Below are 12,978 nucleotides of genomic sequence, written 5' to 3'. Positions count from 1 at the left end.
TCAATTCCCCGCCTCGGCGGGTCTTGGGCTCAAAAATTCCACGGACCTGATAATTCTCGCCTCGGTGCCTATTCCAGTCATGGAGTCCCACTCTGCAACTGCAACTCTGGGCAATAGCTTGCTTAATCTCCACAACGGCCCCCACAACGCTAAGGATGCCTGGCCTCCACCTTGGGGGTGCCCAGGAGTGGATGCCTCACAGGGAAAGCCAGGATGGGTTCCACAGCGGTATTCGTACAAGTGCCTTGAGACCCTTGCGGGTGAGTAGTGCGCTATACAAGTATCAAATTTACATTTACATCCTTTGAAGCTTACTACCTAGCGGCACAGCTTCAATGGGTATCCCAATAGCGCAGGTCCTCTCCCCTCCTATATAATATGCCAAAACTTACACCCCACTATCATGATACGTCACTCCTGGTCCATACATGGGTATATCGCCCATAAATATCTAATTAGGGTTTCCAGCTCATATGTAAAATCATCCCACATGCCCCATAATTCCCCTCCAGTGCATTTAGATTTGCTTGCTGATTAGCAGCTTTCGGAATGGGATGCACACTCCCTGGAAATGGTGGGAGACGTTTTCCATTACATTTGAGCAAATACGCCTTGACCAAAATATTCCCCCGGGACAGTTACCAACATATGGACAATTGCTGGTGGCACTCGATCATTATGGGGAAAACTAGATAAAGAACTGCCTACCCATGTGGTGATACACACTCTATACCTCACAGTGGGAGGTTTACATCTTATTACATGGCTTTACAAAGTTAATTAGGGAACACATGGCCATCTCTCTAGTTAACCTTCGTGGCCTCTGGGAGGAGGACTTTACAAGACCCCTTCATGATACTGAATGGCCTAGAGCCCTGGAGTCCTCTAAGACTGTTTTGAAGAATGCCCATATTAAGAACATGCAATATATAATCCTTTGCAAGCTCTATCTTACACTCTGTCAACTTAATCATATGTTTCCAGCAGCCAACTTCACTTGTCCTGGATGTCTCCCCCAGGTTGCCTACCTTCGGCACATGCTTTGGTCCTGCCCCAGCATAGCAAGTTATTGGCACATAATATATACTTCATTAACCAAGGACACAGAACTTACCACGTTAAATTCATGAGAAGCTGCTGACAATGTATTTTCCACGGTCAAACAAAAGAAATTGCAGGGTTCACCAACCTCGCCCTCCTACTGGCCTAGAATTTACTAAGCACGCATTGGAAAGCCCAACACCCCCACTCTCTTATAATGGTGTAAGGCACTACTTAGATGGGGAGTTGCCGAAAGGTCTGCACTGCAATGGGAGGAGGTCCGTTGTATACGCCAGAGCCCTAAAGCTACTGCCTGGGATACTATGCTTACTTAGGACAAGAAACTGGCTAAAGAGGACATCTCTCACTCACAGGGCCACATTTAAAGTCCACAGGTCTCCGGCTACCCTCCCCCTCCATCATAATAATTAGCTAAGCATTATATTATTATCGCTCGTGCTTCCCCTAGTTTCTTTTTCCAAGTTCTGCAACCCATCCCCATTTTTCAATGGGTCCCCTCATCCTTCTAGGAAACATAGAGAGACAATTTTGACAGGTCAGCACGTAACCGAAAGACTCTGGCATTTTACATCATTATAAGCCAGTGAAATTTACTATTAGGCTATTGTTTGTGCAGGTACTGAACATTGATTTCTTACACATACTGAAACTGTATTGTGTCTGTAAAGTGCTACGTGTTTTTGTTCTTATCCTGCTACTTTTGTTAATGTTTAAAAAAGAATGACACCCATTTGTTGATCTCATCCTGCTACATCTGCTAATGTCTAACATTGATAAAACCCAATAAAAATTGTTTAATTATCAGCAAAGTTAATTTAATGGTCTGCCAGATGTGTTAGGCATGTGGCCATGGATTTGGCAGGTGTAGTTGGTGGGTAGATGGATGTTGAACTGAGTTATGGCATGATCCTATGGCATTACCAGTCCAACACACATTATATTTGCTGGTAAATGAGATAGTAATAATTGGGGCACAATATTGCATCTGAAGTACATCAACTTGAGTGGTATGACTCTTAACTATTTTTTTCAGCAGTTACACGTTGGATGCAAATGGAAATAGGGAGATATTTTTGTGAAACATGGTACTGAAGTGCCCAGCTATGCAAATATATGTTTTAACATGTTGTCTGAGGCAAAGTATAAAAATAGGTCAGGTAATGTGAGATTCTAAGATTGAAGCTGTTAGGCAAAGTGAAATTAAGAGGTGAATGAGAACATTGGACAACTAGAGAAAGACAATTAAGGATTCATTTTAAGTTGAATCTTCCATGAAACATAGGTACACCTCCTCCAGTATTTTTAGTGCTTGTATTTCCTATGAGCATTTTATAATCTACAAGGATAGATTTGTATAGGATAGGTCCAGAATTCCCTCCTGAGCTAAATATCAACAATGAAAAGTAGGTCAATATTAGAGTTTGATAGGAGATTGTTGATTCCTTTGTATGGTTTGGTTGCAAGATTTTGTATTAATGAGAAGAATGAAGAGTTGGTGTGCCATCTATAATGGACTAAGCATGTTTCTAGTTTGTGAATGCTTTTATTTGGGTTGACAGAGATATAGTGAAGATGAAAATATGGTGTAGAATCATTCTCTGAGTTCAGCAAGCAGAGAAATGGCATTAGAAGTTTGGAGAGGGAGACCAAGGAGTTGAAGACTAGAAGGTTGGGTGTTGAGAGGGAAGAGATTAAAAGAGGGGTCATATCATGAAATGATAGGCTGCTGAAGTAAGGATGGGTGCAGTGCAAAAATGATAGGAGTATGGGTATAGTAGGAGGAAGTCCAAGATGAAGCTTTTGTCATGCAAGGTTTGGAGAGTGGGGGTTGGCAGTAAGAGATGGGAGAGGGAAAGAGATATACCGTTTAAAAGTAGATTTGCATACAGGATTGGAGTGATTCAGAGGCTGGTAATGAGAGATTCAATGGGACGAGGAGGAGAGGTAGGTTGCGAATCAGTAATTATATAGAGTTTACTTGTTAATATCGGTGAATGAGATGTCAATTTATGCCATAATATATGTACACATAACAATGTCAAATTTGGTGAATGTGATGTCACTTTATGTCACAATATATGTACACATAAGAATGTGAATTCCGGCAAATACGATGTTGATGTACATCATGACAAATGTATGCATAATAATGAAAATGTCAGTAAATGCAATATCAATGACTGTCATATTATATACTCACGTAATAGGAAACTCCTATTTTTGCTGTTGAATACACCAGAGATGGCCTCCCCATCAACCCCTAGTCAGAGATACGTGGTCAGACAGGCCTTACGACCCAAACCCGAGCCTAATGATTGGTAGGCTACAGGTGGGGTTACACTTAGCCCGAAGACAAAGACACAAACAGGGAAAACCCAGATCGATCCCACAGATAAGCAGCTACACGCTAACAGGTCCTAGGAGATTGGCCCCAATAAAACATGTTTGGCCAAAGGGGGGCACGTTTCCAAAATACCACAAAGTCAGATTCCCCATGTAGTTAGGAACACTCAGCCAATCAGAACACAGCATGTACTCTACACGCAGTGATCACGCGCTCCCCATGCCAGACAGCTGGACACACACACTTTGGACCACATTAGGTTCCACAAAGTCGAGAGCCACCTATGCCCCCTTATCAGATAGTTGAATTTGTGGTTCATGACTAGGCCTAGATTTTTGTGCTCTACAAAAATGTGTAATTGGTTATTGTAGTTCAAGAACTGTATATAATGCCGGCCAACACCTCGCAATATCGAGACATGCTTCAGACATGCCTCTGTAGCTGTTCTACCGGCTGCTGCATTTAATTAAACCAACTTGTTCTGGTTTTGCCAAACACTTCTCGTTTTCCAATTTTTTCAAGGTAAATTCATATCCGAGCTACATTTTCAACTCAGGAGTGAGTTTAGATTTGGTGTAAATCATGTGAAATATTCTTAACTATCCAGGCCTGATTTTAAAAGTATTTTCTCCAAGTTGTTCTGACTTACCGAGGCATTTAATTGTTTCCTCCAAAAGATATGCCATCTAATTGCTCAATGTCCACAGGGCAGACTCACTGATAACAAAATGATGAAAAGATTGCAACCATGATGTTTGTGTTTCAGATTCCAATTTCACCTACATGTTTAGTGCCAGAGATATAAAAGCTGGGGAAAGTATGTTCCTTTAATCTATTGATTCATTTGATTTCCAAATCTTCCTTGTCATTTATTCATAGGACCATTGATGGAGTGATCTACCCAGGGACTATCAAGAAAAAAGAGGAAGCACAAGAGCAGTACAATCGAGCTATCTCACGTGGGGAAAGTGCTGGCCTGGTCAAGTAAGGATCAATTATATTGAGCAAAATATTATTTTAAAATATGTCAGTAAAATCACTTTTGTGCACGGACTAAACTAAAAAGGTTCATGAGGAGAGCTAAGCAGAGTTGCTTGTAGATTATTATTTCAGATAACTTAAGATGCAAGATGTGGGTAGGTGTTGGGGAGAACTTTATTTCTACTGAACTATATAGAGGAAAGTGGCAAATTACAAATACATTTTGGAGAATGTAAAAATGTAGCCTTGTAGTATTTTGTATTCTCTTATGCGTTTGTGAAGCAGCTCTGAAAAGTCCAATTTCTTACTAATGAAAGCGAAACTGAATATTGCATGGATATTCCCATTTTAAATATTTTAAGGGCTAATTCAAAAAGCTGTGTATGAGTACATAAAATAGTACCACAGGAGTATGTTTTTATGTACTTCAAAATGCCTCTGTGAATAGGACAGATGTTGTTTAACCCAGTCCACGTTCATTGCCATAATATTAAATTTGATTGTTTTTAGTTAACGTTGTCAATCACGCAACATAAGGACGACATGACATAGCAAAATACACGTGACTATTGAACTTCTTTCAGAGATGTCTGTCTTCGCAAGAAGAAAGTGAACATTTTTACTTAAGTGAAAATGTGAATGTGCATTTATTTTGGAATGAAAACCCTTGCCATGGACTGCATTATTGTGTGAGTTGTGCACGTGCTTCAGTTTGGAAATACAGAGAAGTAAGGGTCATATTTACAAGCCCCTTTCAGTGACGTTGTAATGGCAATAGGGGCCTCACCTTATTTACAAGGCAGCGTTAAGCCTCTTAACGTGGCTTACCGCAGCCTTGTAATTAAGGCCCCTTTACATGCTATGTTTAGCGTGAAAGGGAAGGGCAATGGGTGTTGCTGTGGGCGTTCAACCGCAAATCCCATTGATTCTGACGCTGCCTCCTATTTACAAGGGAGGCGTAAATAGGAGGCAGCGCCAGAATTAAGACCGGGGAAAACCTGGTCTCACCCTGGCGCAACGAGGAGAAATTTTTCATTTCTCCTCATTGTTGCTGTTTTTGCCCAACACAGCACACATGGAAACACCAAAGCACCAATGATTATTTATGAACAGGAAGTTCCCCCTTCCTGCACAGAAATAATCATTTTTTTTAAATGCCATTTTGCAACGTCTGTGTGTGCTGCATTAATCAGCACACATAGAAGTTACTAAGCAGCATTTAACGATTGTTTGCAGGAAGGGGGACCTTCCTGCACATAAACAATCTTCTCCTGCACACAGACACCCTTGCACTATGGTGCTAGTGTGCCTGCATTGGCGCTAGGTTGTAAAGTGTAGGGGGTAAGCGCAGGACTACACCATATTGTTGTAAACATGGTGCAGCCCTGTGTTTCAGAAGTGGCGGAGCGTGTCGTTATGCCAAAGAGGCTAACGACATGCTCCGCCATTTCTTTGTAAATTTCCCCCTAAGATTGTCGACTAGACACACAATTATTGATAGGGACACATGATGTCTTTTATTTTCGGGAGACAAAATAACATATTTGTTGGGTATGCCAACCTTTTTTGGAGACATGTGCCTAATTATGGATCTATTGTTATTTGTAACTCCAAATGTCTTACTCATGCCTCTGGATGGTACTTTTATTCTTGCTAACCAGAGCAAAGCTTTTGACAAGAATTTGACAGATTACAAAATAGGCAACGTAGGCACTGGCCTACGGGCCCCATTCCTTTTAGGGTCCCTGCAATAATTGATCAAAATAATATTGATTTGATCTTGAAGAAAATTACAATCAAGCTTTCATAAATTGTTTACAAAAGAAAGAAAACATGATTCAACTCAAAGAATTGAAAACTTTACATTAATGACTCTATAAATGGTAGGTAAAATTAAAAACACATTAGAAGATAATATGTAAGGGGGCCTCCGAAATGTCGACTGCCTATGGGCATCAACAGGGTGTAATCCAGCACTGTTGCTACAATAGAGTAAATCCCAATGGAAATTATTCTATTTGTATTCACTAGAGTTGTATCCTAAAAAAAGAGAAAGATGTAAAGTGACACTGGAGTTGTGTAGACAGTTATCAGGGATTCAGATGGGGAGTAGCAAACCATGTGATGCCAATCCTTCAAAATATTATGTTACAAATGGACCCAGATTTATGTTTATTCTCACAGTTGCATTGCAACCTTGTTGATCCTCTTCATTATGGTCCTTGCTCTGAGTGTTAGTGTAGGTCATCAAGACATGCAACCCACTTACTATGACCTGGTTAGAATTATACTTGTCACTCACTTTGACAATCCAGTGAGGAGTTTATGAAGGGGTTTAATCCCAGTCAAGCATTATTGGGACTACTCCTTCTAGTGATGTCATCAGTGATGTCAGTGACCATGTCATGAGTAATGTAGAATGTGAGGTCATAAGCAGTGCATTGCGTGGGCATGAGTTATAGTTAGGTGCTGAATTTCACTGGTTGTGTACGAGTGAAACCTGAGCCTAACTATAACGTCCCTGTAACCTTTTGATTTTTCTGTGAATTTCTACTTTTTATTTTATTCCATTTCCGAACTATAATGTCCCTATAATCTTTGTTTTTTTATCAAATTTCTAAGGTTTTCCTAAATGATAATGCCTAACTATTATGTTCCCCAAGGTCCCTCAGCATCCAAGATGACTTGATTCTCCAACCAGTAGTGCACAAGTGAAGGAGGTGACTCGCCTGGGGACACCCGTGTCACAAATTACCACCTCTCAGCCTTCTCTACCAAATGAAGAGTTGGTGAGACAGTAGATTATGCAAACCAATAACTGTTTATTCGTATGCACTTAGAGTGGATCCCCATCTGTACAGCCGCTAGGAGTGCTACAGAGGGAACTGAAATCAACAAGCATAGAGATACATTATGTACATTTCAAAGCTGGACAAAAACACGCCCACTATGGAATTTTCCAAGCAAATGCAGCTGGGCAGTGAATTACAAAAAAAGGTTTCAGCGCTCGTATCTTACACAAACTTACATAGTTCAAGGTCGTTCCATCCTGAGCCCACCACCAGACAAGTGGGAGAGGGCCTCTATCTAGTGAGAAAGCTATGCGCTGACATGAACAGTGTACTCATTACTGAAACAAAACCCAATGATGCAAAAACAAAACTCAGGAGAGGGCATTTCTTGGAATTGAAAAAAATCAGTTTCGAACAGCCTAAAATGGCACCTAAAAAGAAAATGGTGCAGCGAATGCTAACTTACATAGGGTACTGCTTGAGCGCAAACGGGTCCATTCTAACAGACCCTCTTTTAGCATGAGCTAAACATTTTCTACTGGAGCAAAGGAAAAGAAAATTGCAAGCAATAATAACATAGCACATTAGACTACACTTATGAGCATTCCATACTATCAGCATCAGAAAGCGAAACAGCAAGGAGGGATGAATTCTCAAATATTCCCTCATCGATATTCATCAGATCATCAACAACCTTTTGAAGCATTATAGCGGCATTGGTATCATGGATTGATCTCTTCTTTGTGGGTGTGAGAATAGTGATACAATAGGAACAGCAAAAGGGAAGACACTGGACAAGAACACACCAATACCACAATAAGATAAATCGCTTTCTCAAGAACCCAGCCCCAACTACCAAAAAGGGACCAACTTCAATTTCCACTTTCCATTCTTTTGAAATTTTCAAGAATATCTAAAATGTGTTCGGTAATATTCTTTTCCATATTCTTGATCCCGACCACACACTGATCGCCAACTACAGCGCATACACCACCACTCTTAGCTAGAATAAAATCCACTGCATACCTAGTCTGTTCCGAATATATCCACATACTCTCCAACTGAGTGGTGATGCCGACCAACGCTGATACTGTAGAATTAGAGAGAAATTGCAACTTGCATCCAAAGTATTCTCACCCCTGGCATGGAAATACCACCCAAAGTGATGAAGGATGCGGTCCTCTAGGGCCACGCGGGTACTTACGACCACCTGCTATGCCTTCCAAAATGTAGAGTTGGTCAGACAGTAGAGAATGAAAACCTACATTTATTACAGGTATATTCTCTGCAGAGGAGCCCAGTCAGACCTTCACCCTAGGATGTCTGTCGAGGGGACTGGCTCCCCAACGTTCGCCAATAGGTGATTAACCTATCAGGAGACTTCGGCCACGCCTCCGGGGGAAAAGAACCGGTCCAACCGGTGTGGAGCACAACAGAATCTAAAACTCCGACCTGCTATTGCAAACCCGAAAAGATGGCGGCTATCAGGATGAGTAGGAATGCCAACGAAAGCATTTTTTAAATCAATCACTGAGGAAAATCTAGCGGTCGAGGAAATCATGGTCAAAATCGTTGTGATGTCAGGCACCACAGGATATTGGGGAACCACTATTTTGTTTACATCTCGCAGGTCTATCAAGAAACGGTAAACATCAGGAGGTTTGTCTGGACATTCCAAAGGGGCCTTTTTAAGAATAGGGAGGATGGGGCTATTGCACACATTTGCTGTTGTCTCTTCAACTACACCTGACTTAATCAAATCTTGAATTATTTGCAATAAAGCCTCTTCTCCTGCCTGGGATATCTTGTATTGGGGAAGTCTGGGCAGCCTGGGCTTATCTTTCACCTGTATAGAGACGGGGGTAGCTGTAGCAAACCCACATCCGTGTCACCGGTAGCCCATGTTGAGCGTGGCACATCGTGAAACTCGGGAGGGATGTGGTCATCTTTTGCAAAGCATTGCTTGGCATGGACAACTCGCGGAACTACAGTTATGTGAACACCATACGGGGAGCAATATATTGATGCATGTAAACAAATCCAGTCCCTGTAAGTTCTCTCCAGAATTTGACGTTAGTAGGAATGGTGAATCAACCATAAAAGGACCAATAGTCAAAACTAGAGGCTTGGAAATGGGTATAATGATCGGCACGCCTGAAAAACCCACCAAAATATTATTTTGGAAAGACAGAGCTGCCCCCGGGACCAGTGAATGGGAAACAGAGCTATTCATAGCCCCTGTGTCAACTAGGAATTTCTCGGTGGAGCCTTGTAAATCTGCAGCGACATAGGGTCCACGCTGATCTACAGGCACCGGAACTGGTCCCTCGTCCTGCCCTTGGCTGTCCTAGCTGTGAGACAACCCCATCACTACGTCCATATCATAGTCATCGTGATAGTTTCCGCTCTGACGCGTCCCCTGATTGTGTCCCCTCTCTGCCTCCTCCTCCTCTTCCTTGGCCTCCGAAAACCCTGATATTTTATAGGCGTGGCTGACTTGTGTTTCAGGGCATGTTGCTGTATAAAAGGCTCATAATCTTTGATCACACTCCACACATCCTCAACACTATATATTGGGTGCAGGGCCCGTTGAGCTGCCTGCTTCGCCACCATATGTTTCTCCTCAGTACCCACAGCAGAGCGCACCAACACTTTCTCCATGCGATCTCGTGCCGCTGCCCAGTTGGCTCCGGGTAATCCGCGCGCAGGCGTTTCCATATTCTTAGCTTCTTTCTGCCACACTCTCAAAGAGTCAGACATGGACTGCCTACTCCTCCTAGCAAATAATTTGTCCTGCAGTAAATTTATTTGCTGCTCATCAAATGAGCCAGTAAGTGGCTATTGTAGCTCAGCATTGTCCCTCGTATATTTATTCCACAATGTGCTAAACGTAATAGGGCCAATACCATGCTTGGCATATATGTCAAAATTCGGAGTACCCTCCAAAGGGGCGGGTTGGCTCTCTTCTAACCGTGCATCTTTAGGACAGCATCGGTATCCGAAACATACAAACTTACTGAAACAAGGCATCTTAAAATAAGACACACACACTGTCCCTAACAGACAAACAACACCCACAATTGTAATACAAGTAAAATAGAATAACAGAGATCGTTTGTAAACCAAAACCACTGTCCGGAAAGCACAGTCGCTCCTCACACACACATGCGCTTCATCAGCATCATCATCAGCGTCAGTCCACAGACCGCGCAACACACGAGCACGTCACCAGTCAGCCGAGACTTTGCATCATTTTCAAAAAACGACAAATCCAAAGACTGTACCAATTAAAAAGGACAAGCTCTAGCTCCAGACCGTTTCAAAAGTACGCCAATTACCAGTTGGCCTGGCAGATTGCCCACAAACAGCCCAGAACGTTTCAACAGGAAAAGCTAATTACCAATTGGTCCGGCAGGCTGCTCGCAGACACTCTGTGCCGTTCACGAGTGTTCGCGAACTCACCAAGTACAAACCAATACGGTTTCCAAACCACACCAAGACACAGCCCCTCGACTTGTGTCATCCAAGCAAGGCAGTCTACAAACTGCACGCAAGACAGTCCGCAGACTGTACCGATACAAGAGGACAGGCCTCAGCCCCAGACCTTTTCAAGAGCAAATTCAATTACCAGTTGGTCTGGCTGATTACCTGTGAACAGTCCCGAACCTTTTCACAAAGAGGCCAATTACCAGTTGGCCCGGTAGACTGCTCACAAGTGCTTTGTGTTCCTCGAGGGTCTGCAGACCCACCAATTCCAAGACAAGACAGTCCGCAGACTGTACCAGACACAGCCCACAGGCTCATGTTGTTCAAGCAAGGCGCCTTTTCCAAGAATCAAATCACTCACCTGGTGCACACAGGTCGAGCCAAATTATTCTCCACTGCCGACTCTCTGGACGAAACAATCAGCTCCAAGGTTTCACAGGACCCCGGCCAAGGGCCACTAGCCAAAGATCCATCCGATCGGAAGGGTGGGGCAACTGCGAGAACCAAGCTTGGTCTTGTATATGAGGGGCCTGATCCGCCCAACCGACCAGACACCACTCCGGCCCCTACGAACCTAATTACGGGTGAGGGGGCCCTTTTGCGGGGAAAATAGATGAAAGAATGTATCCAAAGGTGATACAATTACTGTAATTATTGACTTCTATATCGGTCACTCCCTCACAGAATTATTTTGTTAGTGTCCTTTTAACCCATCGTATGTTAGGCTTGACATACTTACAGGACACAACCAAAGGCAATACCATTCCAAGAGCTATGTCATCTGTACTAACCCTGGGCGTGACACTACGCTTCGCCCACGTAGTGTACGTAGCGCTGCCTGCTTCACAGTTTTCAAAGTAGGTGAAGCAGGCTAGCGCTACGCACATGCCAGGGCGAAGCGTAGCTGCCTGCCGCCGCCACTGCCGACTCTTTGGACGAAACGGTCAGCTCCAAGGTTTCACAGGACCCCGGCCAAGTGCCACTAGCCAAAGATCCATCCGATCGGAAGGGTGGGGCAACTGCGAGAACCAGGCTTGGTCTTGTATATGAGGGGCCCGATCCGCCCAACCGACCATACACCACCCCGGCCCCTACGAACCTAATTACGGGTGAGGGGGCCCTTTTGCGGGAAAATAGATGAAAGAATGTATCCAAAGGTGATACAATTACTGTAATTATTGACTTCTATATCGGTCACTCCCTCACAGAATTCTTTTGTTAGTGTCCTTTTAACCCATCGTATGTTAGGCTTGACTTACTTACAGGACACAACCAAAGGCAATACCATTCCAAGAGCTATGTCATCTGTACTAACCCTGGGCGTGACACTACGCTTCGCCCACGTAGTGTACGTAGCGCTGCCTGCTTCGCAGTTTTCGAAGTAGGCGAAGCAGGCAGGCGCTACCCACATGCCAGGGCAAAGCGTAGCTGCCTGCCGCCGCCACCCGCCTCCCGCCCGCCCTCCTTTTAAATCAAACCCCGCATGTAAAATAAATAAAAAGTAAAGAAACTTACCTGAAGCACGGAGTCTCCGGGGCTCCCTCTTCCTCATTTCCAACTTCTTCTGACAAATGCGCATGCGCGGACGCCCGCGCATGCGCATTTGTCAGAAGAAGTTGGAAATGGAAGAGGGAGCCCTGGAGACGCCGTGCTTCAGGTAAGTTTCTTTACTTCTTATTTATTTTACATGCGGGGTTTGATTTAAAAGGAGGGCGGGCGGGAGGCGGGTGGCGCATAGTGGGGCTATGCATAGCGCGCAAGTGTGCGTAGATTTGGGCACACTACGCGCTGCTTCACGTAGCCCCACTACGCCCACTACGCCCACCCTTAATTTGTACCATTATGGACATTGGAATACGTCCCATTAGACAAGGAGAAAAATCCTGGGTGTGCATAAATTGACCCCTCATAATCCACTGCGGCATACCTAGAGTTCTTTCCGAGAGTACTCTGATCGATTTCATTCACTAAGGGAATCATGTTTTTCTACAACACTATTCCTGAGCAATTTATATACAAATGAAGTATCAGTGCTATTCACACTGGGCCAACAAGCTGGTAAATAACCGGCCTCTCGGGGGGCTATTAATTCCTTATAATGCCAACCCACTAATGTGACATTCTGTTTTTCCATATAAAAATTGTCACAATATGTATTGTTATCACAACCTGGATAACCCACCCCCAGTGGCTTTCTGTGGTATAGACATGGCCTTGGATAACCAAAACCAAACACTCCTTTCACTTCTGTTAACTGAGGTGGTCGAGTATAAGTATAATTTACAAGTGATAGTGGATATGCTGTCCACAAAC

The 12,978-nt window shown here is 43.5% G+C and overlaps 1 protein-coding gene across 5 annotated transcripts in view; it reads left to right on the top strand.

Annotated features, from left to right (window-relative positions):
* The window catches only part of LOC146797516 (inter-alpha-trypsin inhibitor heavy chain H4-like), a 598,346-nt gene that overhangs the window by 64,885 nt on the left and 520,483 nt on the right, over positions 1-12,978 (top strand). For all 5 annotated transcript variants that reach the window (XM_085624535.1, XM_085624533.1, XM_085624534.1 and 2 more), the window contains exon 3: positions 4,286-4,390. In XM_085624535.1, the coding sequence (XP_085480661.1) occupies positions 4,286-4,390 (105 nt within the window). The remainder of the gene's footprint in view (positions 1-4,285; positions 4,391-12,978) is intronic.

This window comes from Triturus cristatus, chromosome 9 (assembly GCF_964204655.1).
Source record: "Triturus cristatus chromosome 9, aTriCri1.1, whole genome shotgun sequence".
Classification (NCBI taxonomy): Eukaryota; Metazoa; Chordata; class Amphibia; order Caudata; family Salamandridae; genus Triturus; species Triturus cristatus.
The sequence above is the reverse complement of the archived record's forward strand: the minus strand, read 5'-3'. Positions and strand labels throughout refer to the sequence as shown.